General features: G+C 49.5%; 8 protein-coding genes across 8 annotated transcripts; 2 read left to right on the top strand and 6 right to left on the bottom strand.

The window, feature by feature from the left end:
- Nucleotides 1–1,430: 1,430 nt before the first annotated feature.
- Nucleotides 1,431–2,179, top strand: F4807DRAFT_3738 (uncharacterized protein). Its single transcript, XM_047995711.1, has 2 exons — nt 1,431–1,868; nt 1,991–2,179. The coding sequence occupies exons 1-2, from the start codon at nt 1,583–1,585 to the stop codon at nt 2,020–2,022; spliced, it is 318 nt and encodes a 105-aa protein (XP_047859144.1). The 5' UTR covers nt 1,431–1,582; the 3' UTR covers nt 2,023–2,179.
- Nucleotides 2,180–2,582: 403 nt separating this feature from the next.
- F4807DRAFT_455079 (ferritin-like domain-containing protein) lies at nt 2,583–3,698 on the bottom strand (the record flags this gene model as incomplete). Its single annotated transcript, XM_048000656.1, has 1 exon — nt 2,583–3,698. The coding sequence occupies one exon, from the start codon at nt 3,696–3,698 to the stop codon at nt 2,583–2,585; it is 1,116 nt and encodes a 371-aa protein (XP_047859145.1).
- Nucleotides 3,699–6,286: 2,588 nt separating this feature from the next.
- On the bottom strand, nt 6,287–8,504 carry F4807DRAFT_3791 (uncharacterized protein). The gene is made up of 3 exons (XM_047995763.1): nt 7,044–8,504; nt 6,554–6,982; nt 6,287–6,505 (listed from the first exon to the last, which is right to left on the bottom strand). Exons 1-2 carry the CDS (start codon nt 8,245–8,247, stop codon nt 6,669–6,671), a joined length of 1,518 nt encoding a protein of 505 aa, XP_047859146.1. The 5' UTR covers nt 8,248–8,504; the 3' UTR covers nt 6,287–6,505; nt 6,554–6,668.
- A 546-nt stretch (nt 8,505–9,050) lies between these two features.
- On the bottom strand, nt 9,051–10,943 carry F4807DRAFT_3950 (elongation of fatty acids protein). Its single transcript, XM_047995942.1, has 3 exons — nt 10,184–10,943; nt 10,054–10,123; nt 9,051–9,996 (listed from the first exon to the last, which is right to left on the bottom strand). The coding sequence occupies exons 1-3, from the start codon at nt 10,604–10,606 to the stop codon at nt 9,464–9,466; spliced, it is 1,026 nt and encodes a 341-aa protein (XP_047859147.1). The 5' UTR covers nt 10,607–10,943; the 3' UTR covers nt 9,051–9,463.
- Nucleotides 10,944–12,924: 1,981 nt separating this feature from the next.
- On the top strand, nt 12,925–14,413 carry F4807DRAFT_3813 (putative cytochrome c oxidase polypeptide VI mitochondrial precursor). Its single transcript, XM_047995787.1, has 3 exons — nt 12,925–13,574; nt 13,809–13,854; nt 14,080–14,413. Exons 1-3 carry the CDS (start codon nt 13,372–13,374, stop codon nt 14,317–14,319), a joined length of 489 nt encoding a protein of 162 aa, XP_047859148.1. The 5' UTR covers nt 12,925–13,371; the 3' UTR covers nt 14,320–14,413.
- Nucleotides 14,414–15,689: 1,276 nt separating this feature from the next.
- Nucleotides 15,690–20,111, bottom strand: F4807DRAFT_455083 (uncharacterized protein; the record flags this gene model as incomplete). Its single annotated transcript, XM_048000657.1, has 4 exons — nt 15,690–16,562; nt 16,624–16,803; nt 16,853–19,753; nt 19,803–20,111. 4 exons carry the CDS (start codon nt 20,109–20,111, stop codon nt 15,690–15,692), a joined length of 4,263 nt encoding a protein of 1,420 aa, XP_047859149.1.
- A 571-nt stretch (nt 20,112–20,682) lies between these two features.
- On the bottom strand, nt 20,683–22,716 carry F4807DRAFT_404020 (uncharacterized protein). Its single transcript, XM_047996072.1, has one exon. The coding sequence runs from the start codon at nt 22,163–22,165 to the stop codon at nt 21,332–21,334; it is 834 nt and encodes a 277-aa protein (XP_047859150.1). The 5' UTR covers nt 22,166–22,716; the 3' UTR covers nt 20,683–21,331.
- Nucleotides 22,717–22,782: 66 nt separating this feature from the next.
- On the bottom strand, nt 22,783–27,766 carry F4807DRAFT_404022 (FAD/NAD(P)-binding domain-containing protein). Its single transcript, XM_047996073.1, has 6 exons — nt 26,871–27,766; nt 26,702–26,818; nt 26,017–26,575; nt 25,631–25,968; nt 25,392–25,578; nt 22,783–25,334 (listed from the first exon to the last, which is right to left on the bottom strand). The coding sequence occupies exons 1-6, from the start codon at nt 27,502–27,504 to the stop codon at nt 23,081–23,083; spliced, it is 4,089 nt and encodes a 1,362-aa protein (XP_047859151.1). The 5' UTR covers nt 27,505–27,766; the 3' UTR covers nt 22,783–23,080.
- Nucleotides 27,767–27,806: the final 40 nt, after the last annotated feature.

The following is a 27,806-nucleotide window of genomic DNA, read 5'->3' on the forward strand; positions in this document are numbered from 1 at the left end:
CCACCACTTATACACGACCTTATCCATTCCATTAATAGGCCATTTACCTATCTAGATATATTGATAATCAATAAGCCCCGAATTTATCTATACTATGATATCTGGGAGCGGAAGTCACGTTTAAGCGATTGAACGAGGGTTTTCACCTTGGCACTTTAAGAGCAAGCAATAGATATCATGCCTGAGATGTACGTTGAAGTGCCGATCATATATACGCATATGCGATACTTGTATCATGAATTTGGTGTGTTATTTCCTAGTTCAGCGTCCCAGTATGTGTTAGCAGCGGGTCCGCCAGAGACATGATTGTTTACCCTCCCTGTATCCATGTAAATAGAGTTTATTGAACTATTGCTGTGGAAGTTTATAATGAAGCCACTGCCCCAATCCGTCTAATGCTCGCTTCCTCTGAAGATTACGAGCCTATTCGGGACATTCCATTATAAATCTAATCCTTTCCCCCTTTCCATGAGTATCGCCACTGCTTATGAATCAAGGCTTCTTGCTAATCACTATTAGCCACTAGCATCGAGCCTAGATATATTCATGTTCTTCAAGTTTCGCTTAACTCACTTCATACGCGCGATCCATATAGTACATCGGGCCATCATGTTTCACTGGAAATGCCCTGACCTAGAATGTTGGTCGCACAGTAACATTTTGCATAAGTAGATTTTAGCGAATAAAGCGTCTGTTACATACAATATGGTAAGATGTTCACGTCGTCGTGATATTCTTCTGTCCTTTCCGGATGAAGTATCGTGATTTTTGAAGAGGGACCGTAGCCCCATGGTTTGCCTATTGCCAAGAAGTAGGTAATGATATCAATAAAGAACTGTTTGGTTTGCTGATTCTAAGTGTATCGTAGCCAAGGGATAACGAATAACATTATCAAGCAAATGCTGATTAAATGGGAGTATAGTTGGGATGGGTTACACTTGATGGATTTTGGTGCGAGCGATCCGGGCTTTATACCCGTACATGTAAAAAATGTCTTGGTGAGCTGTCAACTCGAGTTGAGCTTGAGTTGTCTATTAGCCTCTTCAAGCAAGGATCCTTTTCTATCCACGTAGGTAGACATTAAGTGTGAAGTTACAGTTACTACCTAGGTATTGTCAAAATAGGCCAACAAAAAGGGAAACCCAAAAATACGTTTGAAAAGGGGACGGGTACCTGGTGAGAATTGCTACAAACCTACGTAGACAACACTAATTGTATAGCTTTCACTTTCTAGACTAAATACTTCATCTACGGTTACAGCCTTTGCAATCGCCAATGTTCGGCCGTACGAGTCCAGCTTGGCTCTGACACAACCCGCGTACAACACAGCTGTGGCTACCACAACGGACGGAAGTTATTACGTATCTCGTAACAACATCGACTCACAAAGTCAAACGCCCGACTACATGGGATGATGAAGTTTACCAACTCCCCTACTCAGGTGTATATATATACTAAGATCTTCCCAAGGCTCTCAACTCTCCCTCTCGATCATCTTCACAAGAATCCATTCTGCTTCATCGAACTCTCACCAATATCTTCATTCTACGGTTGTGCCATAAGTTTCGACAACACCTCCAAAATGCAGTTCTCCAAGCTCACGATCGCTGTCCTGTCAGCCATCCTCACTTCCGCAGCCGCGCTCCCCGCTAGCGGGATCTCAGCCACGGGAGAACCGTCGTCAACCGCCGAGCCAGAAGCTCCCGACTCCGGTTTCCAGCTCAAAGACGTGCAGGTCCACTGCCCCGACAACGACCACCAGAAGAACTTCCTGAAGTGCTACAACGACAACTCGGGCAAGAACTGCGACCCCATGCCGGACCAGGCCGACAGGCACGCTTGCAGCCAGCTCTGGCAGATTATGTGCGGTATGTACCTATCTTACCCGCGTCCCGTACCCCTATTCCACTCCACTCCTTCTTTAACTACCTACATAAGACGTCGGAGCAGATAATACTGGAAACGACGACGAAGCTAACTCGAAATATAGCCAACCGTATCGGCTGCCAGGTGCAGGGCTAAGTAGCCCGGTGGCTTGCAGACCGACGTTATGATACTCGAGGGCAGTTCTCGGTGGAGTTGGCGATCTATTGTGATTTGCGGTGATAGCTAGGCTGTTGCCAATCTAGGGCACTTAAAAGCAATCAGATGAATGAGGGGTGTTGGTGGTTTCCTAACGTACTTTACCTCCTTTTCACTTCTTCGAACGGCTAGAAGCCTCACTTGGCCGTGTCAAGTACGGACTCTGGAAGTTAGCGCAAGATGTTTCGCATATGGATATTTGGAGGTCGATATTATTAACATCTACCTGGTTCGCTCGTTAGATACGGTAATTGATGGATACACCCAAATTTTTGAAATGTCTAAGTAATTGTCCTGCTCTGCGAGGGATCCATCACCCTGTAGATGAACATTGTAGACCACGATACACCAGTTCAAAGTCAAGGGGATTAAACATTGACATTACTAAGAGTCTAGTCCAAAAATCTAACCTTCACGTTGATGCGCCCAATGTATATACTCCTCCTAGAATCGAATCCCCTCCACTCCACAGCCACCACTACACAGTTCCCTTAGATTCTTTACAACAACTTCGTAGCAAGCGCAGCAGGCTGCTCAAGAATAACACCGGGCCCAGCAACAACAGTCTCCTTCGTCGGGGCGCCGGGGGTATCCGCCACCACGGCCACAATAACGCCCTTCGTCTCGAACTGGTCCGGGATCGTAACATAGATCTCCTTCTCAGGCCAATCCTTCGTATCAATCGGCACGCTCACATTATACACGCCGTGGAAGAAGACAGCATAGTAATCCTTGCCCTTCGCGAAGCTCGGCTGGTTGTCCGGGGTCGTGAAGTTGAGCGCGATAGTCGAGCCGGGCGTCAGCGAAGCCGTGCCCTTGGCGGCGCTGAGACCGGGCAGGTTCTGGCGCGGGCTCGGGTAGGCCGGGTTCTCGGGCGGGCAGGACCCGGGCACGATGTACCCGTTGGTGGAGTCGAGGATCTGGTTCGCGTAGGGGAAGGTCGTGTCGGCGGGCCCGGCGAACGGGTTCTGGCCCCAGATCTCGAGCAGGCTCCAGACCTCGTGCCGCGCCTCCGTCTCGGCGATCGCGAGCATGGCGCCCTGCGACGCCGGCAGCTTCGCCGACTGCACGAGGCCCGTCAGGAAGGCCATGCTGGACACCTCGAGCACCGTCGCCAGCGCGAGGAAGGACACCGGGTCGTAGTACGGGTACTGGTGCTCGCAGGCGCCGGGCTTCACCGACGTCGCCGAGATCTGGTTCTGGAAGATGCGCAGGTGGCCCGCCTCGTTGTTGCGGATCTCTTGGATGCGCTGGTACGTCGTGTTCGGGTAGCCGGCGGCGACGAAGGCCGACGTGTTGAAGGCCTCGACGGCCTGCTGGTAGAAGTCGAAGATTATCCACTCGGCCGCGAGCAGGTTCTGCCAGACCTCGTCGTCCTCGCCTGGCGGCCCGGTCTTGGTGGGCAAGACGGCATCTCTTAGGTTTCCGGGGAAGGGTGCTTCGACGCCGTAGTACGAGCTGAATATCGGGTCCTGGCCCGGCTTAGGGCCGTAGTTGGGGTCCGAGAGCTTCTGCGTCTGCACGAACGAGCCGATCTTGCCGAGGACGGGTCCTGCAGAGACGACAGATACTAAAGGGCTCAGTAAGCAGGCCTGGAAAAGAGATCGGACCGCCATTGCGAAATAATGGCTCGTGGAAGATCTTTGAGGAGGGAAGAAAAAACGAGTGTGCCGGATTCCTGTAACCGTTCGTCTAATCAACAACGACCGAGACGAAAAGGGCACGTTTATATTATGCTGCCAAGTCACATATGCGACTTCCAATAGCGCATCACGGCGGACGCCACAAATCTCCCTTAGTGGCCAACTGGCCGACCATCAGCATCTCGCTAGATGATATCATGATGGTAAACGACCGAGATACGAGTTAGACTTGCAGCAGCCACGCACAAAAGAAAACCTGATCGAGACCTGCTCGATAGAAACAGGCCTGGGCCAATTACAGTATCGGGTCTTCCGGAACTAACAGCTCATGCATCTGATCGACAGGCCCGTCTGCCGGATTGGCTAAGACTAAAATGACGGAAAGGGACCCAACTAATCGGGCGGCACTCAGACGGGTCGAAGGGGGTAAGCTCTAGGAAAGGAAAAACGGCTAGTTCTGAGCTGCCAGCCTCCCACGTCGCAAACTAGGACGTTAAGTGTGGGGGAGCTGAAAAAAAGGTTATCGTCACGTCCTTGAACGAGTCTGCCTGACTGCATAGAGCGCTCCATGATCATGATAAGAACTAAGGTGCTGGCAGAGCGGTGTTCGCAGGAGACTAATGTACGATATGCGCGGCCTGATGGTCTGGGTAGGTGTAAACGAGTCTATCGAATACCGTCTAGGCTCTAGGCTCTAGGCCCTAAGCCGGAAACTGAGACAGTGTGGTCGTACGGAGTAAAGGGGGTGACATATACTACGGTACGTTATGTTACTTTCGTTTGTTCCCGCGTAGTCCCGATAGGATGGAAACGTTCATTGCCGTAGGTTGTAATACCTACCCCGGATCAGCTAATCTTCGAGGACATAAAAGCAACGATAGGTGCTCCCTTCGATCCCTCGATAGCGTACGTGTGCCAAGGGCGGCTCTGCCGCTACACAGATCTAGCGTAACATGATATCTCAAACTAACGGGGACTAGTAACAAGATGCCGGAGTGATGTTGGGATACTGTCAGAATGTTAACTTGACATCTTCGAAGTAGGCGGTGACAATCTTTTACCTAAGTCCTAATACGAAAACAACCATCGATCATGCAAGATAAGCTTCTTCACATTGGCTAAAATATCAAAACAATGTTGCATTGTGACTGCGTCTCGACTTCCGGCGTTGATTCGTTGATGATTTGTCGATGATTCAGCTTCCGGAGAATAAGTCGCTGGCATTGGCTTGGCACAATGCCGATGACTGCCTTATCACAGCCCCATTCCGCAATGATCGGCGATGTCTAATTACGGTACTCTATCGAAAGAATAGATCGATTCATCTATCCCTTATTGTATTCAGCTATCGAGAATCATGCACGTCAAACGCCTTGCCGTTAATACATGCATATGAATAAATTTTAAGTGCATACGATGGCTTCTGCATAAAGACGCGTGAAATATCTTGGTAGTGTTTAGGTAATTAAAATTACAGGTATGGTGGATTGAATGGAGCCATACACACTTCATACATAATGTCTCGGGGGGACCGTCTCCCGCCGACAATTTGTAGGAGTACGATTGCTATTGAGGTGGACGTTTTAGCACCTAGAGATCAATCTAGTTCTGAAGACTTCGCACGGCAAATCATCACTAATATACGCTTAGGTGGATATGAATATTGCGAATGCTACATTTGGGAGTGACTAATTACCTAGGCCGGATTAAGTCGCTCCTTGAGATAATCCCTAGATCGACTTCTACTTGGAAGAACACTCCAAACCCTTCATTCCCTACTCGAACCATCCTCCAAGCCAAATATACGCCAAGGCCATGGTTGTGTTAACCAGGCTACGTCTTGACTGTCCGCGGTCCTTCATTGGTAGGAGATCTAGTCAACCCAATGCCAGCATCTAGACACCGAGGCCATTAGGTTGTTTCTCTCGGAGCGTCCCATACTATGTCATCTGGCAACGCTCTTTCTGCGTAACGGCTTTCTTTGGCTTCACACTAGGAGAAGGAGACTTGTCCATCGTGCCCTCGGAGCTAGCTTTCGGGCCTTTTCCTTCGTCAGACTTGTCGTCTTTCGCTGGAGTCTCATGCTTATCTCCTGACCCCATCTCCACGCCTTCATCCTCTTCCCTTTTTTTGCCCTCTTCACCTTCCTTGTTTGTACCTCCATTCTCGTCAATAAATTGATAATCACCAAGGTCGAGACTAGGATATTGAGACTCTCGCCTCGGCATCCTGATTCTCTGTGCTGAAAACGGTGCCTTAGGGCTTTTGTTATTTGTCTACTATGTTGAGATGTAGTATGGTAGAGGCAAGATTATGGCAGTTCCAAAGATCGAATTCTAGGTAGATAGAGCACTTGTTCGCATGTTCCTAAAAGATGAGAGTATAATCCTTTATATGTTGATCTCATCGTAAGATTGCGATTGCCGTCCTACATGTTTGGAAAAGTTTGATAAAGGCGTGTATGGTTCTTATGTGTGTTCTACCAACAGTGTAGATCTAGCGGTAACGAACAATCCGCAGAGTAGATCTATACAATCCAGTATAATCATGTTTGCCGATTAGTTTCTAAACCTTTGCTATAGAACGTCAGGTCGAACAGTATGTAACAAGACATAGCTACAAGACCAATCATTCTTGAATCATTCAAGGACAAATAGAGGTAATGAGCAGCTCAGATTATTCAGAGACTTATATACTATGGCCCGAAACCACTCCTAACCTCTCTTAGCTGAGGCGTCTGTCTTCCGCCTTTTTTGAAACCCTATAAAATCCTTGAATCCCTAACCTCCAAGTTAACCAGAGCAAGTCCCAAAAATTATCGTACACACATTAAAGAACGCGAGGACATCAACACGGTCATACCAGCTCTGGACATGAGTATCCAACGAACCAAGTAGGACCGTCATAAAGCGGACACTCCACACATCCAAATCAGCCAGACCCTCACGGATACACCCTCCCAACATACACATAACTATAAATGTCCGTCTGATCCGGCTCGTACTGCAATATCTCATCGCCCGAGATCCCGTAGATCATCGCGTCCTCGCTCGCCGCGATCGACGTGAAATTGACGTCCGGCCCGCCGCGGAAGTTGATGCTCGGTATGGCGTGGAAGCGGCCGTCCCACAGCAGCGCCGTCACCGTGCCGTTCGGCAGCAGCGCCATCGTCGTCTGCTCGCTGAAGTTCTTCTGCACCGTCATCGCGAACTGCAGGTTCGGCGACGGCGCCGGGAGCGATTTGATCAAGCTGTTGTCTTTTGGGTTTCGTTAGGTATTTTATTTTGATATGTATCATATAAGGGGTAAGGAGCCTACCAGAGATCCAATCACCCCCCGTATACATCATCTTCTGCATATCGCCCACCTCGCCCGTGCCCAAACTCTCACTCACCAAAATCACGCGACTAACCGACGTCCTCCCACCATTCTCAACCTGCGCCACGAGCCCCAAACTCGTATTCCGCGCCACGCTCCTCGCCTCCACAACCTTCGCCGGACTCTTCCACCCCGTCCCGTTGCCCACATACACATCGCCATCAGGGTCCTGATACGCAAGCGTCCACGCGCCCAAGCAACCCCCACCTTCCTCATCTCCACCCACCGTATCATTACGCCAGCACCGCTGCCACGCCGCCGCCATCCTACTCCCCTCTAACACCTGCAAATTCGCGGCCTCCACATCCTCGTCATACTCCCACGCATCCGGCGCCGCGTCGGGGTCCATCAACATCAACGACCTGACCACCACGCTACTCTCCAAGCCCGCGGTCCCCGCGAACCAGACGTGCGTCTCGCTCTTGTTTCCGTACGTCAGCGACGCGCTGGCTAAGCTGGCGCCGGGAGCTAGGCCCAGGTCCAGCGCGTTCGAGGTGGCGGCGCGCGTGAGCGCCGTCAGGTTCGCCGTCGTCCAGGACGCGTTCGCCGAATCCCAGCGCCGGGCTATCAGCGCCGAGGACGGGTCTTGGAAGAATACTGTTCGGTGCGCGTGTCCGTTTACGTCGGTGCGGTTGCTGGCTGTGAGCTGGGATATGGAGAGGATGTTGACGTTATTATTATTGTTGTTATTGTTGCCGTTGTCGTTATCGTTGTCATTGTTATTATTGTTGCCATTGCCATTCTCATTGTTGTTCGAGCCTTGGGTTCCGTTGGTGTCCGAGGCCGAGGAAGCGCGGTGCTGTTTAGCGGCCAGGCCGCCTCCGATCCCGCCGGCGAGGGCGCCGGCTATTATTACTACCCCGATTATGAGAAGTATGTAAAATGTGCGTTTTGGCAGGCCCCATATCCTGCTTGCTGGTTGCTGTGGCTGTTGTTGTGGTGAATCCTGAACGGCCGGTGGGTTGTATGAAGGATATACACTTTCGTGGGCAAGGACCTCTGGAAGATATCCCCTATCCGTCTCGAAGGCAGCCAGCTGCGGGTAGACGCTGTCATGTTGAATCACTTCCTTATCCGTCTCGCCATTACAGTACGGATGATAGCCCTCGACGCCCTTAACCTCCAGTGTGCTGTATGGTGACATGGTGGGACTTTATCTGAGGTCCCTGGTGGCACGCCACAACGGGTTTGGATAAGAAGTCAAGGAGAGGACGAAAAGGTGATATTGATAGTGATAAACGGCCACCATCTGGTCGAAAGACATGACTGGGATCTACCTACCCGGCCGAGATGTGAAGATAGTGGCGCAGGATTACCATCTCCTCCTCGATTCAACCACTGAACCAATCATGGTGAAATTTCGTGCTCATAGCCGCTTGTGTGACCATATTCCCAGTAATTCTGTAAGGCAGAGATCAACCTGAGCATACATGTAACTTGACAACTCCATATGAAACCCCGGCAGCCCTAAATGGTTGTCAACCATGAGAAAACGTGCCAGGCCTTTTTGCCATGCAGAATTGCGGCGCAGCATAATTCTCGATATCAGTAATAGTCGCTCTGACCTGGTAAAAGACGCGACTGGTTGAATCGATCCTTGGTGGTTGTCTCCTGGGACAGCTGAGATTTCTGAGACATATAGTAAGACGAAAGGGGAAATAGAGAGACGTTGAGTGGTATGTAACACTTAAAACCGTTGAGAAGGATCGAAGACCCGAATCAAGCTGCTGTAAGACCGAGTTCGTAGAATATTACCTCTTGAAGTGTACACGTTTGAAATCTGGAACCTATACATCGAAATATGATAATCGACCTAGTAACATTCCTACTCCCATGTTAACATTCGTATTTCGCATTCGAGCCTAGTGGGTTTCCTCTGCTTTATGAACGCACTATAATTCGAGCAAGTCAGTTTATTAGTTTATTATTACCGGTGATTATTCATGATTTTCCTTGTTGCTGATTCGAAGCACCAGTCCGGATTATGCGACACGAAGGGGAACAGATATTGAGGTTGACATGGCAAACGTCCTCCATGCGACCCTAGATCCTCAGATGCTTTTGTCATCACCCAGCCGTCCAGAACGCCACTTTATGTAATCTCCAATCATACAATATCTACTCATGTAGCCAGCTTCCTAGCTTCTCCCATCCATTACCCCGTCATAGCCTCCCGTCTATGAATGCCATTATCGATGTAGGGGCCAGTAATACAATGTTTGAATAGTTGTAAGGCAGCCCTTAGAAATGGGCGCATCGCTTTATCAGTACCGGAACCCAAAATTTCCATGTTAAGCAATGATCCAAATCTTTTACATAGTGGGCGGGACAAATCGGCTAGCTGATACTAACTCAATCCCTTACGCCTTTCGGGAGCGTGTAGTAACGCCGTTAGTCCTGACTCCGGTAGCCAGGACTGGCTTCTCGATAGCGCTCGTAACGGTGTGGTGGTCAGGAAGAGGTGCTTGCGACATACGACGAAGAGTCTTGCGCGTGCTAGGCGCTTTGTGGTCCTTCTTGTATGTGGCGAAATAGAACGAGATGAAAAGAACCAGGTACGAGGTTAGAGTTCCAATACCGGCAAAGGCCGCGAACTCCTCGCCAGCACATTCGCCCGCGTTCGGCATCCATTGGAAGTAGGTAGAGGTAAAGTAGGTGTACGACGCGTAGTAGACGAATCCGAGATCGATAATGAACTGAGCAATTTGGAGACGGGTGATGTACTCCTTCCACCAAATTCGGATTCCACGAGCGCTTTGGAAGTAGTACCAGTACATGACCACGTGAACAGTCAAGTTGAGGGTGATCACAACCCACGAAACCGCGGTAGAACCGATTAGCTGCGTGTAGCAGAGGAACGCCGTCGCACCATGGTGATAGCAGTGGAGGAAAGCTATAGTAAAATGTTAGACTTCTAGTTTTGGTTTAGATTTTCTAGAGCTGAACATACTCAGAGGCTTCTTCTTGAGGAACAGGAAAACGGTGTCAAGGAGTTCTAGGTATTTGGTCAAGTAGTTCAACTGGGTTTGAATTAGTCTCCAGGCCCCAAAGACGATGATCTAATCGCGGCGTAAACCTACGTAGTAGAGCACAACCAAAGGCTGTGTCCAACCTCCCTGCTTGTCGCAAATAGAGTAGAAGATGCCGTGCCTGACAACGGTCGGTAGCAGCTGCTCGATGAACAACGCCAGAAGGAGACCGCTAATGGCGGTGAGGTAGAAGTTGTGGATCAAGAAGAGCGCCTTCAGCTTAAAGGGCTCGCGATTCCGCATATACTCCCTACCGCCAAAGATTATGCTGTAGTAGACGACAATGAAGATCAACGTCTCTTTCAACGTTGACATAGGCGTCTGGCCGGCCACGAATCGAAAATCATCGGCGGGATAGCCGACGACGACCTCGAAGGCCTTGCTGAAGTAGGGCCATATTGGTACACCGAACGGTCGGTCGAGAGTCGGGACGGGGAGCGACTCCCAAATGGCGGGAGCATCGGCAGTAGCCATGATGGAAGACAACAATTGATCGTAAACGACGCGATTAAGCCACGTAGACAAGTTTGCGCGAAGATGTTGCGCTAGGACTACGTGGGAAAAGAGACTGACGAGTCTTTTACAACAAGCAGTCTGAATATGTAAAGGAAAACGTTTGGATGAAGGAGCGACGGGAAGAAATTATTAGAGACCCTGCGATTGACTCGCCAGGGGAGTTGCGTGAAAAGTGGTACAGGTGACAAGTGGGAAAAGAGAAAAGGAAGATTGAGACTTATGAATATGAAAATCACGGTTGACGCTCGTGAAGATGAGGAAAAAAAGTTGAGCGAAACAGACTATTGGACTATTGTACTTTTGGGTCTTTCATTAAACTCCACGCCAACAAAAGGGGACGCGACCTATCTTGCTTCTCATTGGTCAGATTCCCCACCTAATCCCGTCTCTTCAAGGATCACCGATCGGTATTGGCGGGTTCCTCGGGCGGCCGGTCCTTCCCAGGTCCATATTGATAAAATCGATAAACGCAGCCTTAAGGAGATACATAAACGTCTAACCGGTACCTAGAAATCCGATATTAGCACGTGCCTCTTTTATGTACGTGGACAGGTGGAATATGAATACAAGACATATTGTTTGGATCTATCCGTACCTGCATATATCTACCCAGCAAATAGGCCAAATCATTGATTGGGATTGACCTCTCCGTATGAATTATTTCTAATGGAAATCGACCGATTTGTTGATGCCTTTCGCCATTCTTTTTCCTGACCTCGATTCTTCCGCAGTTTCGCATGTGAGAGGATCACAGATTAATGAGATCTCGGATATAGCGCTAGGTAGTATACATCTGTAATACCTAATAAGTAAACTTCTATTAAGCTCGTTCTCACCTAACGCTAGTGTAATTATGCAATCCTTATGCGGCAGCTACCTAGGCTGTCGAACCTGAGCTTAAAAGCAGCTAAACCTCGGCCAATTTCAAAATATGGGGTCCTCTATGTTCGATATACCGAGAGATTCCCATTTTCTCCAGATGCTAATTTTCCCATGCACCATGGGATGCAGTTCGGAAAGACGTGGAAAATTTACGCGTTTTTTTTTCTCTTAACTCGTGTTTTCAAGTCTACCCAATTAAAACTAGATTTTGGAGCCAATTAGGCTTCGTGTCGATATGATGTCTCTCGATTTTGATTGGTGGCTTTTCTTGTCTGGTAAGTAGGATTTTTCAGCTAGTCGAAAGGATGAAATGAGCAAGATTCGACCTATTCCTGTGAAAGTCACCTCTATACCAAGTACCGGTAGCTCAGAACAACACGAAGTAAGGGAAGGAAAGTAGCTGATTTGGAGACTTCCAAGCAGCCTGGTTTGTCGTGCATTTTATTGAGGCTTAATTGAGGCTGAAGCCACATACTAGTTCTACGTAGTATTGGAAGAGTGGCTGGTATACTGTTTTAGACTTCGAGGGGTAATGAGACCCACTGTCCATTCGGCTCTCGATAAGATAATCAGGACGATATCCCGGAGTTCAGAACGATTAAAATGTTTAGATGACAATTAGACGAAGAGTATGCATGAAGAACACTCGAGTATGTTGGTCCAATTTTGATCATGCTCTCACTATGTATGGATCTTGATGCAGCTCTCATGTTGGACTTGCAGATCTATAAGAAAAGGGAAAATAACAACGTGATTGTTCGCCGAATCGCTATTCATGCCCGACCCATTGAACTAGACTACCCCGGAAGGATCGTGGTTAGCGTACGAGACATAGGGCGTTTTGCTCCGGCTCTTGTTGGATATCTTTACTGTTTAATGCTTCTCTACATTTGAATAACGAGTCGTAGAATAGCTAAGTGAGTTGGGTTTGTTTAGTATAATGATTCTTATAAGTCTATATTCTGTAACTTCTTAGGTGGATAGAGGTAGAGATAAGACGAGGGGTTCGTGTGTAAACAAAGAGGTAGCTAAGTTGCGAGATGCCAAGAGGGGTATGGGAACTATCGGGATGAGATCGGGGTGCTTGGGTTGCATGGCTGTATGGTTGTCAACTGCAATGCCTCCAGGGCTGTCAAAGTTGGGATTTGGTTTTGTTAAATTCGTACGTCTCGTTGTTTGAATGCTCGATAAGATCAGTGGTACGTTGAAATATTTATATGGCAGATAGGCTCTTTAGATACTTTTCTTGGGGATGACGTAGAAAGTCAAACTCAAATGCAAAGGCAGTTACTGGCCCGTTACCTCACCTCAATAACAGTAAGGAGCTCTCCGAATCTTTGGCCAAAGCAGTAATAGCTAATCCCGATTAGCAAGGAAAGTGAGCTCACTGCTGTTACCTAACTGCATCGAGTACCCCGAGCTCCACTCACCAGCCACAGACTGACCAATCAGGACAATTCTTTTTGTGAGCCAGTCTTCCATTTCCCCTAGCCACCATAGCCACGCATCATTCGATATGTGAGAAACTCTGGAGTCAGTCAACGGCTACCGAATCAGATCAATTCAAACTACCACAAGCACAACCACCACCACCCGCGCTCCCGCCAAACACCACACCACGCACAACCGAATCCATAATCATACCCATTCCCGATCTCGAAATAATTTCTTTTATTTCTTTCGACATAGCAGGGAAGAAGGGAAAAAGCCAAACGAACAAACGATTACGACTATCTATAATTCTCGTCGTCATACCCAATTAAACCGCGCCTCTCCACTCGACTAATTTTTTTTTTCTTTTTTCTTCCTTCAAAACTCTCCACTCACCTAATAAAAATATTATGTCCTCGATGTCGCTCCTCAGAATCGCCTCGCGCGGGCCGTCTAAGACCTTTTTTCGTGCCAACCGACCTGTCGCACCCACCCGATCAAGTGCTTCCCTCGTTCCGGGCCTGATTGCCGGCTCCAGCCTTAACTTCAGCACCACCGTGCCCCGAAGAGCGGCCGCGCATCACGAAGAGACGTTCGAGGAATTCACTGCCAGGTAAGGATACCTATTTGTCTCGACGACGGAGATCAGATGGAATTATAAGGAAGAGAAGGGATAGAAGGAGCTTCACGGACCAATTGATGGGGATACTTCATACTTAAAAAGCTCAATTGGGTGTCGAATTGGATAGTGAGAGCTTAAATATCGCTCAATTGGTCGTGGTGTTTTTGGAATAGCTGGAAGAATGGCCAATTTAGATAAGATGCTAACCTGAGCTTCTCCGAATAGGTATGAAAGCGAATTTGAGAAGGTGCAGGATGTTTTTGAGCTCCAGGTTCGTCGACTTTGTTATTCTACTCTATCTTCCCCAGGTCCTCCGGTTTAAGGCTCTCTACCACCAAAATCGTTATCGTATACCAACCGAGGACTACCAACGCCAACCCGACCCACTCTCTCCACCCGTCTTGAATCATTATCTTCCGTCACGACGTCAGACATCATATTGCATCACGACACAGAAAAAGAAAAATTCGAGAACCTGCACACTAACACATCACAGCGCAATCTAAACAACGCATTCGCCTACGATCTTGTCCCCTCTCCCTCGGTTGTCGAGGCCGCCCTCCGCGCCGCCCGCCGGGTAAACGACTTCCCCACCGCCGTCCGCATCTTCGAGGGCATCAAGGCCAAGGTCGAGAACAAAGACCAATACCAACAGTACCTCGATGAGCTCAAGCCCCTGCGCGAAGAGCTCGGTGTTATGCTGAAGGAAGACCTGTACCCCGAAGAGAGCAAATAGACTTCCTCTCTTCTACTTTTGCACCAAAGTCCCTAGTCATTCATCATTCATCATTTTCCAAGTCTAAAGCATTTGAGGAGAAAGGTTGAAAAGGACACGGCGCGAGGATAGAGGGGAAATCTTCGTGTCTGGTAGCTGGAGGCGCGACGGCGAAGAAAAGAGGGAGAGGTTATGAAGACGAACAAAATCACAAAAGCTTCGCCTTAACCTCGACCTTGGATGGATGGATTTCTTCCCGTCGCGATGTGTATATGTCTACTACCTCTACTACATCCCAATAAACACAATGAATTAGAAACCGAGCAAAATTCTTGAAGGGCGATGAGATATAATGGTGCATTGAGTCCGCTGTGCTTTTAACCCCTTTCCTTTTATTTTCCGAAAAGGGGAATAGAGATAGGCGAGGGGGTGGTTTTGATTTATGAGCCCTTTGTTTTCTTGCAGCTGTTGCTACTAGGAACATATTATATAAAGTCACTCACTCTCTGTCCACCATCTCTACTCCCAGACCCGAACATTCCGACTTCTCGCAGTAATTTTGGAGCAACTTAGGTAACTGCTCCGATTATCCCGGCCCCTTTCCCGTGGCCCGGGGTAAACCGTGAATCCCAAAGAGCTCCAGTCGAGAAGGCGATATCCGATCAGGGGCTTCTCTTACCATTCCGATCGATCAACTGAAGACGAACCAGCACCAGTGAAACCTACGACGTATCACTCATAATACGAAACTATTCTCTCGTTGTATTCATCGCAAGCTTATTCTTCGTCTACATATACACACCTCCTCTATCTTCCCCCAATCTTCATCTTCTCCTCTTTCTACCATCGCGCACTCATCTCCGTCATCATCATGCACTCAAAAGCGTTCATCAACCCCTTAACTAGGTACGAGGTCTGGTTCAAGAGGTTATAACAAAGATACCCCTCAAGAACTCAACCGAAGCCCCAACCCCAAACTTCATCCCCGATTTAGAAAAAGTGAAATAGAGTTAAAAAAAAAGGGGTTACGGAAAAATCGTGAGGTCCGTCCCCCCCGATGCAATCTCTCTACCTAAGCTAGCCAGTACAGCGTATGATGGATACGAATAAAACACAAGCGCAATGCAAACCGCGAACCGGTCTCTTTCGCGTCCGGGACGCCGGGGAAGAACTAGCCGAGAAGAAAACTAGCACTTAAAAGAAAAAAATGAGCAAAGGAGAAGAAGTCCGGGGAAGAAAAGAAATGGAAAATTCCTATCCCTTCCGTCGTTCGATTGCGGCGGCGCGGGGAATTCCTGGTGGAGGCCGTATCGTATACAGTTGTCCTCGCGAGAGCGCATAACGAGTAGGTACCCATTATTCTAGAATCCGCCGCTCTCCGAGCCCCGGATCTAAAACCGCGTCTCCCTCAAATGCGAAGCCCTCCCCGCAACCGGCGTCCCGACGCCCGCCTCGAACACGCCCGTCGGCGGCGGCGCCGGGCTGGTCCCCCTACTACTAGAGCCGCCCTTGACCCTGCCGCCGCCGTTGCGCGGGCTATTGAACGCGCTGAGCCGCGGACTACGCGGGACGCTATTCTGGCGCGTGCCGCGCCTGTTCTCCTTCAGCTGCCGCAGCTCCTCCTTCGCCCTCGCCAGCTCCGCGTCGCGGTCGTGCACCATCGCCTTCTGCTCGTTGAGCAGCCGCAGCAGCTCCTCCACCTGCCGCGCGTTGTTGATCTGGTTGACCTTGACGATGTTCTCGTCCGCCTTGCGGCGGAGGAGCTCGATCTGCGCCTCCAGCGCTCGGTTCTCCGCCCCTAGCTCCCCGGCTCTTTGGGACGCGTTCTGGTACGCCGTCTTCGCGTATTCCATGTCGTTCTTGGCCATCGTGGCCCTCTTTTCGATCTTCTGAATCTCGGCTTTCGCTTCTTCGAGGCTTTTCTCCAGCCGTGCCATCTTAGCAAGCTCGGGATTCGTGGAGTTGAGCAGCGATTCGTTCGCTGAGGCCAGCTGCTTCTGAAGCTCTGTATTTTTCTCCTTCAGCTCGGCGGCTTCTTTCCTGCTAGATTCGAGACCAGCATTGACTGCCCTCGTTTCCTCCTTGGCTTTGCGGTAGTCGTCCTCGAAAGTACCCCGGTCCTTTAGGGCGTTCATGTAATTAGATTGTATAGTGTTGATTGTTGAAGTGTACCCATCGACCTCCTTTTTAGATTGATCGCTAAGCTGACGAAACTGCTGCTCTCGCTGTTTGCTCTCCTTTAGTTCGACCTTAAGTGTCGCGATCTATTCGATACTATATTAGCGCAGTACATCTACGGATACTTTTTGACGGATCTAAACTGACTTTGGTTGATAGTGCCTCCAACTTGCCAACTGATACCGAGAGCATTGCTTTCGGAGAGTCGTGGACCGCGTCGTCTCTCAGGAGGCCTTTTAGCGAGTCGCTAATATGACTTACATTAGTAACCACCGTAGGTTGAGATACTCTAGGACGCTTAGAAGAGGTCTCATCATCTTCGTCGGCCTATTTCCCAGGTTAGTTCACATAGATTAACCGTAGCAAGTAGGCTTACATCGTGGGATCTTTTGCGGCTACCGGAGGCCTGGTCGGTCTCAAGGCCCTGCAGTTCAGGTTGTGGAATTGATCCTTGGACTTGAGAGCTTGCGTGCAAATCCTCGAACACATTCTCGGGAACTTCCAAAGGATCCCAATAAAAGTCATCATTGTCCTGATCCTGGATATAATCTGAGAAAAGTTCGGCCGCGCTGTGTAGCTGGGTGATCTGAGAGCTGCCGACGTCTTCTATGTATCGCATTGCCTTAACTAACGCGAGTACAAGAACATTTTTCCGTTCCAAGGGCTCTATCCCCTCTGATATACGCATGTTAAGGTGTTGTATGGAGCACGCGTTTGTCAGGACCATTAAAATAGGAGAACGTTCTCGAATACGCGATGGGAGTAGTTCTGGCCGATACGTGTGGTCAAATGCTATGACAGCGTCGACATCCTCGAGAATAGACGATGACTTGTCGAGCGTTGACGAAATAGCAACTGTCAGAGAATGCTGAGCAGTTGAAGGACCGACGATTTCTACGCCAGATCGGATGTAGCGGTAGCCTCTCGTTTTCACAACCTGATCAAGAAGATCCATCACCTTTCCCGGACGGGATAAGATGAGAATCTTCTTATCCGACTTCACATCGGCTAGGCAAGTAAGAAGTTCGTCAATAAAGGCAAACTTTGCATTTGTTCCAACGACGTGTTTAGCCACCTCATCGGGCGCCATAGACGGAATAGTCTCCATGAAGGGCGGCAAGTCACAAACATCGAAAAGACGCGAGAACATTTCATCAACCTTTGATACTACCGCGGGATGAGGCTTCAAGTGCGGCAATACCAGAAAAGAGGCATTGTATTCGCGAATCAAGCCCTCGTTCTCACGGAGAACGTCGTTGTACACGGGACGACAATTGCTGTAGAATGGAAGCGTGACGAGGAACTCGTTGTGACCGGTAGGAACGTACGGGTGAAGGTTCTTCGGATAGTTGGCCGGTGGTGTTTCCTCTTCTTCCTCTATGCCGAATGCAGGATAGGAGGGATAGTCTGTCGCTAATAAAGGGTTAATCTCCATGTCATTCTCGATAGAAAGTGTCAAATTAGACGGATCTAGAGTTCCAGGTTGCTCCTCGTTAGTATTGAAACCAACTTCGGTAGGGCCGGCCTCTTCTAATCCCAGCTCGCCTTGCTTTTCCGACTCAGCGGGCGCCTGCGAGGTTCCGGATGCTGATGTTTGCTGCATATCTGAAGATAGCTCGCTTTGTGCTACTTCTGGTGGCTGAGTTAGGAAAGCAGGAGATCCAACCAATGGCGGGGGAGTGAGGGGGCTGATGTCAGGCCTCGAGGGGACTTCAATTGCCTGAGGACCGGGAATGGCTGATTGAGGTACTGCCAGAGTATCGATTTTAGGCTCAACTTGAATCGGATCTTCTGAAGTCGTTGTGAGAGTGGTAGGTTTTTGTAGGGAAGCAAAGTTTTTCTCTCTTATCAGTCTCAATCTCTCACGAGCCGACATTTGCGTACCAGGGGTCTCAGCGCTATCCATGTTGGTAGGTACGGCTTGTTGCCGTGGCGTACGATATGAGTTGTTAGAATGTCCCCGGTTCACAGCACTAGGTTGCTTAATTGACGATTCCTCCCCTCCAGTGTTATTAGTCGGCGTGTTTGGATTGCTCCGTGGCAGCTCTATGTGACTTGATACAGATTGTGATCCAGATTGGTGGTCTTTGAAAGATGACGTATTCCTAGAACAGTCGTCCGGTTTGTCTAAGGCCTGACCAGAGTCTTGGGAGTCGTGCTGGACCTGAGAGTTTCTCAATACAGTATCCGATATGACTGAGTCGTCGTCGTAAACGGTGAAATGAGAGTGGCTGCGCGTTACGAGCCCGCCTTGTTGACTACTCAGGGGGACCACAATCTGAGCAGCCTGGGAATTGCTCTGCTGGGATGCCGCACTAAAACTATGTGCAAATATCTGATCCTGACTTACGCTCGTCACAGAGGTATGTTCATCCGAGTGTGGTTCACGTCGATAAATCGATGGGCAATTGTTTAGTCGGCCTGTGGAAGGAACACTGTCGAGGCTTAAGTTTCCCGGTGCAAAGAAACTCGAATGACCTCTACTGGTTGTGCCTTGAGAATTATTAGACGCAGTAAAACCTATGTTAGACTCATTTACTAAAGCAGAGCCTGATAAGTTTTCCCGGCCACCAGGAAAACGATGATCAACTTGATGTGAAGGGATCTCTGTCGAGTGCGAATGTGATTTAAGTTGGCGATGTTCTGAACTTTGCCGCGATGAGACGAAGGCCTCTCCTTGCGCTTGACTTGTTCCAAATGAATCCAGGGGATTAAGAATACTATTTTGCGTCTCAGTGATTGATATGCCAGAGAAAGCTTGAGAATCTGGAATAACTTGATTCACGTCTCTCTTAGTTTCTGGTTTGTGGCCTTGCAGCTGGCCGCCCGTTCCTTGTGAGGACGACAATGTGCGGTATTGATCGGGATCAAGCAAGGACTCCCGAACTATTTTTACCACGTTCTGAGCTTTCCGATGGTCTTGAATGCGTTGTGGAGAGTCCCTGCCTAGGTCGGTCTTGTTTTGTCCACTTGATACCTCTAATGAGACCTGAGCTTCCGCCCGGTGATCTGCGACTGTGGAAGGGCCTGGCTTGGCCTCAGTTGACTGGCGATTATGCGTAGTTTCCTGTTTTAGCACAGATCTCTCCCTAACCAGATTTTGACGACCTGACCGGCTGGGAACTTGGGATGGTTCCCTCTCCGCCGTATCAGATGTTTGCGTAGGAGAGCCGGCGTTACTAACAGCTACATCAGATGTATGCTGTTCGTGTTTGGCTCCAGTCCTACTTTCTTTCCAGGCACTTATCGCGACAATTGACACGTTCTCTTCCGGTTCCTACATACACTCAGCAAGGGTTCTGGCAAACAGATGAGTTAAGCCCTACCCAGGATGGTATATGTGGTTGACCGTTGTTATCGGTGCCTTCCCAATCTACCAAGTAATAGATCTTGCCGTGCTCGACCTTCTCGTCGATGATACCTCGAATCGCGAACCAATCGTTATATGCCTTTTTATTCTCGCCTTCGGCTTTGGAGGTGGCATGGGTTGATTTTCGCTTCTTGGGCTTTGGGTTTGGTCGTTGTCGCTGTGGTTGGTTCTGGCTATGGCGTATTGGCGAAGGTGGAGGTTGGGATCCTCGATCACGTTGTCGACGATTCTTCGATATATGTGACTTGGCGTTAGCCGCGCTCATTGGCGGCAATTTCCTTGAAGGACAATCGGAGGAAAAGCAAAATCCATAATTAGTTTTCCTTAGCAAGACAGTCCGGTTATGGCTGATAGATATACAATAATGCTACCCAGGCAAATCTTATGTCACCAAGGTAGTCGTCCTTGATCCTGGATCGGGAGCTGCTTCTCTACATAGGTATGTAATGATTAGAACTTAGCGTACCTAGCCGTGCGACAAGGCTCCAGTGTTCCGTACCTGGTACGTACCCAGTCCACCGTACCTACCTCGGGAGGTACCTGGTGTCGCTCGGAAACGGGGTAGCTACAGGGATGGCCAAGCTATGTGGCACGTTAAGTATCCAAGGCGCTGTGGCCTGTGTGGCTTAAGTAGGTACCTATTTACTTAGGTACCTAGCACATACATACACCAGGTACCTACGTACTTGTAGCTGGAGGTGCACAGGTGGGGTGACTTCTAAGGTTAAGCCACGCGGGCTGCTTTAACTGGAGGTTACAGAGGCTACCGGTCTCGAATTGACTTGAGCTAGAGCCTATTGCCCAGGTATTCATTTCCTTTCCTGATCGGGATAATACTCGACTCAGCTACCAAACTCCGGGCGCCCCAAACTTCCCAACTCCCAAACCCAAACCCAAACCCTCTAATTTCCAGGCGGCCAGATATCCCATCAAGGACCAACTTATAGCTGACCCTGGCTTAAATAGTGCTGCAAATGCCCTATATTCCATGCATCGAGAGAATCATCGCCGGCCTCGACATGGATGTTGCGGATGGCCTCGATACGAGCCCTATCCCAGAAGCAGTATCCATTCCTTCGCCACAACATATGTGTATCTCTCATTTCGTAGACAGCCCAACGCGTTCTCAACTCGCCGTACATAATCTTCCACATCAAGAAAGGACCATCGTCGGGCTCCGAGTAATATAACGGCATGAACTGAGAATCCCAATGCTGGGGATCCTTTATCGTCCTAACCAAGGCATCCGGTTGCTTGCCGTACACGCCCGGCCATGAACTTATACTGTGTATGAAGGATCTCGACGTTAAGTCGAAAAAGAAGCTACGAACCTCTCTGCTTCGAGGAGCACGGGGTCTCCCTAACCAAAGAGATTTTCGCTCCTCAATGTCATGGTCCTTAGAGATGACAATCTCCATGTCGCGTAATCCCAGGAGCATAATGTTCTGGGGAGACTCTCTGGAAATCGACAGATTCTTAGACCAATCATCCGGATACTTTTCGAGACCAGTGCACCACTTGGCCACGGGATGCTCTTCTACTTCTTTGTAAGCTGCTTGCAAGTATTAGCTCTATACTGGTACATCGCCAAGATTCAATGATGTTAGACTTCTCACCTTCTACCACCAGAGCTACAAGGAACTCCCAGACGCTGGTCATTTGCTCGTTTTCCCAGGGCGCGAACTGCTGGAGAAGGCAGTCCATATCGGCAAACCTATGTTGATCGCCATGGGCTAGTGCAATTTCATCGCCTTCGTCCATCTCAGGCAATATCCAATGCTCGCGAACGAGATTAAAGTACATTTCGAGATAGTACAGGGCGCGCATGACACGACCTTTCTCAGATACTGTTGGATTCGTCCATATTCCGGGTCTGCCACCCCATATTCCGGGTATGCCTTTGAGGTAGGTGTCGGCGAGGCGGGAGACGGTGCCATGCAATTTATTGACGGAGGCCATGTCGTTGTAATACATCCATGGGCAGTCTAGCTTTACCACAGATGGGTGGTTGTAATAGTTCGTGAAGAAATACTTCACTTCATTTATGTCCGTCATACCCGCGAAGATTGCATTATACCGCAACGCCGAAATTGCTGCGTGTCGCACATCGTATGTGTCCAGTTGGTTATATAGGACGCGTGTCGCGATTCTGGAGTACTTCTTGAGTGACATAAACTCCAAATAGACATACCAGAGTCTTGGAGAAGCACGAATGGCGTTCATCAAGGTGCCGACGCAGTCTAATTCGCAAAGAATCATCGCGATGAGCTCTGTTGGCAGGCGCTCTAGGCGCGACAGTTTGTAGTGGGATCGGTCCATCCTGACGATGTGGATGATGACTTGGGTTGATCAGGAACTCTGGGGTGAGTCGGCGATAATTGACGAGAGTGGTCAATCGGAGATGAGTGATAAAATGAAAGTAGACGGAAACGGTCAACGGTAGTCCACCAGAATGGTCAACGATGGTGAATTAAATGATCGATGATAATGATGGGTCAGACTGAAAGTGACGAACGAGAGTAAACGTTGGGGATGATGGTGTACGAAAGTAAGGAATAGTAGTGAATGAGTGACGAGAAATTCAAGTTTCAAGTTAAAAAGTTGGATGGTGGAAAAGTTGAATGGTAGGTTACGAGACGATTTCCCTTGAGTATTTATACTATTCGACAAGGGCCAAAGCTCATCACCAGAGTAGACAACCAGCAGTATTTACACTCTCGACGGCTCTGACTCAGTTGCAAAGTGGGTCCAGACTGCCTTTGCCAAGTGCTAGGACGGACGATGGCAGTTACCTAGGTACTTTACTAGATCGTAACTGCCAACATATGCCTTCACGGTCGTAGTAAACCGTTGCAGACTGCTGGGCAGGTGCGTTAACTAACATCATACCACCTTCCGCGACTTCAAATCACCGTGGCTACCTAGGTACCTTGAAATGTGAACATGTGGATAGATAAATATTCATAAAGATAGTCCTATCATCTATCTCAAGCAAAGAAGGAGCAAGGTGTAATAACGACGACGAAGAAGGCGCTGCCAACAATGAAAGCAATAAGGGGTATATCGCCGTATCCCCCTTTCCTCCACCATACCTAACGATGCCTACCTAGGTAGATAACCACCCACTCCAAAACGCCGAAACCCTTATTCAACCCCCTTTTTTATTTCATAGAATCCTTTTACGCAATACTCCTTTTTTGTGCCGTGATCCACACCCGTCCTTATCCCTGATACTTAATACAATAGCTTCCCGCTCTCAACCAGCTCCTTGAACTGGTCTTCCGGCTCCCTAAACCGATACTCCTCGCCTCTGACCACCCTGTCAACCTCCTCCCTCACGAACGGGTAGACGTCCTTCCACGCGTTCCTCCCCATCCAGCAATCAAGGTGTCCGTAACCCGGCACCTCGCGTCTCCTATACGGAACGCCGGACTGATTATCTCCGGTCCCAAAAGTGTCCGTCAGGATCTCGTACGTCTTCTCCGTGCTCTCGGGGCTCAGCACCGCGTTGTCGCGGCCCACGAACAGCAGTATAGGCAGGCCCTTCAGCCTCCTGATATTGTCGGGCGTGTCGAGCCTCTCGAACAGCGGGCCGTTGCCCATGACTCCGCCCTGGTACCCCTGCTTCATGAGGAGGTGCATGAGCGTCATGCTCACGCCGCCGAAGAACCGGTCGATCTGCCTGTGCGTGGCCTCGTTGAGGTTACGATGATTCCAGCAGCGCCCCAACGCCATTGTCGTCCTGTGGCAGCTCGCGTTGTTACATATCTCCTTCCTCGAGTCCGGCATTAGTCTTAATAGCTCGTTAAGACCTTTCTGCAGGAGACTGTCGTTCTTGCTCGTGCTGAAGCTGAACCAGTCGCCTAACAGATATTTGTATAGGCGGTCTCCGGGTATTGGCAACGCCGTGATCTTGATCATATTCGCTATGTTCCAGATCGGGTTCATGAACACTTGACTACATGTTATACCCTTGATCCAATTGGCCGGGATTGTGCCATCGAGAAGGCCCGTCGAGAATGCCACGCTGCCCATACAGTGCGCGATCGTGTATACCTTCTCAGGCTGTTCCTTGTCAGGGCCCGGGAACTCCTCTCGAATCTTCTCTAGGCAGGCCTTGAAGTCCAGCCGTGTGTCAAACGTCGTCCAGTCGTCCTGAGCAATCATTAACATGCCGATACGGTGCACGGTAACCCACACCCGGTAACCAGCTCTGCAAAAGTAGTTCACGGCGTTGTACCGGATGGTCGGAAGCGCGTAGATCTGGTGATCGACCGAAGCGCCGGGGATCATGAACAGATTCTTCGCTGGAATGTCCCGATTGGTAGGCTCCCACATATGCAAGCTAGTAACAACACCATCGGATGCCTTTATTTTGTATGTCTTTGTCGGAGGCGTGTTATTTACGAATCCTAAACAGTTCTGGACGGGATACTGTAACGGCGTGAGCGGCGCTAGCAAAAGCGACATGGATTTCCGCGTGAAGAACGTCAAAAAGTTGCCCGCACTCATCACCTTCTTGAAAATGCTACTTCCAGTAGGAGTGAGGGTCATAACCTCGGATAAGAAGTCCTGTGGTTGGATGCGCATGATACCCTTTGCGACAATCTCTCCCAGAAGGCCACATTCGTCCGCATCCGAGCAGCTCCGCTCCGTATTTGGAAGGGTCTCGGTGATAGTGACGTACAGAGTGCTCGTTGACTTCCAGAAATGTACCGGCGACAGCGCAACAGACGAGTCGACAACCTTATAACCGTGGAAATGGAGCCTCCTGCCGTTAATACCGCGCATGTCAAAGTCATAAGTTAGGTTGCGAGTACCAGGCGCTTTGCGATCAAGCAAGAACAGGTTGAAATCGCCCCGTTGCACCATGAAAGGAGAGCCCACAAGAGTAGGACAGACGAAGGTTCCGGTTAGTGTAGCTCTGTGGCTAGGGTCGTTAACAATGGATCTGATGTTGAAAGACTGTACGCTTAGGAAGAATCGCGCCGTCTCGCTGAGAGACTTCGCGGTTCTAGCAGCTAGCTCGTACGTGTCAACGTTATCCCTCTTGAGGCCTTTGTCCCGATGGATGTATCCAGACATCACTTCTGTAAAGCCAAATCCGCTATCGTTCATGCGCCGAGCAGTGATAATGGCGTTTTTGGCAGTGTCGATTTTAGCAATCTCCTCAACTTCGTCAGTGTGTACGACTGATCCACGCTTCTTATTATGGGCGTGCGTATGTTCGGGAGCACCAAAGAGATCGAGAACACCGTTCGGCGTCATATCGATTGTGAGATTCTGATTTTTGGCATAGTGATCGACGGATCTTTCTGCGAGAGCGGTGATCGTCGCAAACGGATTTGCGCCAAGGGCAGTCGGGATAACCGCAGCGTCTGTAACAATGAGACCTGAATGGGTCTTATTGCCAGAGCCGGTGAAGACTTCACCCATATGATTTGTGGCGCCTGTCGAACCAGTCCCGTCACGAGCCATACAAGCACCACTACAGTCTGTTAACACGGAAATCCCTAAGATGAGTAACACGAATATATCTACTTACCCAATAGGATGGACAGTGACCTGCTGTGGGCCAAGGGCTGAGAAGGGGTTTTGGACGAATGTTCCACCAACAGCCCTCGTAGCTTTCTCCAATACCCTGTTTAAATACTTGACGTGGTCACTGCGTCCGACGCCTACAAATTCAAGGACAGGCTTATCACCCTTGAGAGTAAGGTATGCTTGATTACCTGCAAAAGTCAGCGGCTTAATTTACCGAGGATAAGTCGACGTCGAACTCACTATCATGAGACATAATCAAGTACACCTGTGTTCTCTCAATTGCACCTTTCCGGTAATACGGTCCGAGGAATGCAGTTCCTAGGCGAGCCAGATTCGCCTTGAACTTCCCAATGAGCCCTTCATTGGTTGGTTCAACGCTTCCGGGTAGGATCTCGAGCATGGCTTGCAAGAACGGCGCGAGAGCCCCTGGCATAGCGCCCTCCTCTATGACGTAGCCATCTAGAGGATTCTCGTGGCCTGATCGGTTGTCGATGATGCCAGTGATGGTAGGTCCAACAGGGTGGTAGGGAGAGGGGAAAGGTCTTCCCATTGCGTTTACCTCGACATCAGTATTGTACCTGTGGACTGTTAGCACGCGTCCTCATGTAGATAACCATATCACATACCCAAAACCCAACATGTCGCCGTTCCCGCTCATGTTCTCGCCTACTTTTTCGCTCAAATCAAGACCCATGTTCTTACTCCTGAGAAGAATCTCAGTCGAGCCGATAGCGCCGGCACCGAGGAACACAGCCCTCTTCGCGTGCACCCACATGAGGTCACCATGCAGATTTGCTTTGAAATGGCCACGATTCCTCCCATGCCAAGCGAAATAGACAATATATCCTTCTTGGGGTTCTGGAGCTTTGGTGATATATCGCACTTCAGCCTCGCAAAACATATCAGCACCCCAGTTCCAAGCATCAGCCAGGTAAGTGACTAATGTGGTGTTCTTAGACCCGTCGTTTAACCCGGTGCAATCCTGACCAGTCATTGCCGATGGGTACATTTCCACACCACAACTGTTTGGTCCATTGACGAATCGTGTCGTCTGCCTTACCCGTCGAAATTTCTCTTCCATGCTGAGGTACTTCGCTTGTCTCTTCAGCAGTTCAAGCTTTGGAAGTTTCGGCCAGTCTTCGGGATATGGCTCCGGTTGAAGGACTTTAGCTGCTTTCTCATAATCTAGTTGAACAACGCGTTAGCTTTTGTCTCGTGACCGGGTTACCCCTATCATTTCGTGAGATCGAGGAGTCGTATCCCCTCTACGCACGACCCCTCAAAGACATCTAGGGGACAATGAAACCTTACATTCATCCAGACAATCAGGGTTCTCCCTGATCTCCTTAGGCCACGCCTCTAGCCGTAGCGTGTCTTTGTCCGCCTCCAGGTACACATTGGCATTCATAAGACTAGTTCCACCGAGACCTGCTAGAGTGAGCTTGACGTTACGCATTGCAACCATCGCGTGTCAACGTACCATTGCAGACAACCGCATTTTGACAGTTGCCGAAAATCACGTGGTACATGCCCGTGGGATCTCCGCCGTTGACGATTTTCTTAGGCAACCAACCGGGTGCGAACTCACCGGAGTAGTGTAGTTGGCTAATCGAGTCGCTCGTACTATCGGGATACTCTCCGGGCCAGCGTTCCTTGCCACGCTCCAGGAGACAGACGGATTCACCGGCACGAGCCATGCGAGACGCCGCGACGCCACCGCCATAACCGGAACCGATAACAACACAGTCGTAGTTTGTGCGCATAAGCTCCATAGGTTTCGATATGCGAGGGAACTTGGCCGTATTAGGGTCATCCCCCCAAGATCGTATCCTGGCGTATGCTCGAGATCGTGGACCACCTGCTTCCTCCTCATGGTACTGGTGTGCTGGGCCGGGGCCATAATGTTGATTCCAGTCGAAAGTATGTGTTTCAAACCCAGCCGGGTTAGACGTATCGGCGGAACTCACACTGCTGGCTCGAGCGTGACCATTGGTAGGCCATGTTGAGACGCCATTGGTCTTCCTGTTGAATCCGTTGATGAACGGACCTTCATTGCCTGCCGGTTCAGTATGTTCGGCGCCGGTTGTCATTACGTCAGGAACTGCTGACGGCATTGTGGCCGTAGGGTCGGCTTGTTGGAAACAATGAGATACCAAGACAGGCCTCGTTGCCGGCCGGGAGCTATAAGGGTCTGCCGATACCCTTGAGATAGGATTGAGCAGGAATCAGAAAGGCGCAATGCTAGGTAAGCAAATACCCTAAGAGTAAGACACAATGGAAACTAGGGGACTGAAGAATAGCTAGGATATAAAGGATGTGAGGGATATGCTAGGTAAGATCCCAAAGGGTATAATTATCATCTCATCTCGAAGAACGGTGTCTTCATATATCTGAGGGCGTTGGCCCCTTTGTATCT

Source organism: Annulohypoxylon truncatum, assembly GCF_022578515.1.
Source record: "Annulohypoxylon truncatum strain CBS 140777 unplaced genomic scaffold F4807scaffold_1, whole genome shotgun sequence".
In the NCBI taxonomy this organism is placed as follows: domain Eukaryota; kingdom Fungi; phylum Ascomycota; class Sordariomycetes; order Xylariales; family Hypoxylaceae; genus Annulohypoxylon; species Annulohypoxylon truncatum.

What these genes read in the sequence shown, in the direction of transcription:
- F4807DRAFT_3791 (XM_047995763.1), bottom strand. Translation starts at nt 8,247, where the DNA reads ATGTCACCATACAGCACACTGGAGGTTAAGGGCGTCGAGGGCTATCAT. An exon ending in GGGGGGTGATTGGATCTCTG is followed by an intron (nt 6,983 to 7,043) that starts GTAGGCTCCTTA and finishes GAAACCCAAAAG; the next exon opens with ACAACAGCTTGATCAAATCG.
- F4807DRAFT_3738 (XM_047995711.1), top strand. Translation starts at nt 1,583, where the DNA reads ATGCAGTTCTCCAAGCTCACGATCGCTGTCCTGTCAGCCATCCTCACT. An exon ending in GCTCTGGCAGATTATGTGCG is followed by an intron (nt 1,869 to 1,990) that starts GTATGTACCTAT and finishes CTCGAAATATAG; the next exon opens with CCAACCGTATCGGCTGCCAG.
- F4807DRAFT_3813 (XM_047995787.1), top strand. Translation starts at nt 13,372, where the DNA reads ATGTCCTCGATGTCGCTCCTCAGAATCGCCTCGCGCGGGCCGTCTAAG. An exon ending in TTCGAGGAATTCACTGCCAG is followed by an intron (nt 13,575 to 13,808) that starts GTAAGGATACCT and finishes TTCTCCGAATAG; the next exon opens with GTATGAAAGCGAATTTGAGA. An exon ending in AGGATGTTTTTGAGCTCCAG is followed by an intron (nt 13,855 to 14,079) that starts GTTCGTCGACTT and finishes AACACATCACAG; the next exon opens with CGCAATCTAAACAACGCATT.
- F4807DRAFT_3950 (XM_047995942.1), bottom strand. Translation starts at nt 10,606, where the DNA reads ATGGCTACTGCCGATGCTCCCGCCATTTGGGAGTCGCTCCCCGTCCCG. An exon ending in CTTTGGTTGTGCTCTACTAC is followed by an intron (nt 10,124 to 10,183) that starts GTAGGTTTACGC and finishes ATTCAAACCCAG; the next exon opens with TTGAACTACTTGACCAAATA. An exon ending in CCTCAAGAAGAAGCCTCTGA is followed by an intron (nt 9,997 to 10,053) that starts GTATGTTCAGCT and finishes ATTTTACTATAG; the next exon opens with CTTTCCTCCACTGCTATCAC.
- F4807DRAFT_404022 (XM_047996073.1), bottom strand. Translation starts at nt 27,504, where the DNA reads ATGCCGTCAGCAGTTCCTGACGTAATGACAACCGGCGCCGAACATACT. An exon ending in CTTGATTATGTCTCATGATA is followed by an intron (nt 25,579 to 25,630) that starts GTGAGTTCGACG and finishes TGACTTTTGCAG; the next exon opens with GTAATCAAGCATACCTTACT. An exon ending in GTCACTGTCCATCCTATTGG is followed by an intron (nt 25,335 to 25,391) that starts GTAAGTAGATAT and finishes AACAGACTGTAG; the next exon opens with TGGTGCTTGTATGGCTCGTG.
- F4807DRAFT_404020 (XM_047996072.1), bottom strand. Translation starts at nt 22,165, where the DNA reads ATGGACCGATCCCACTACAAACTGTCGCGCCTAGAGCGCCTGCCAACA.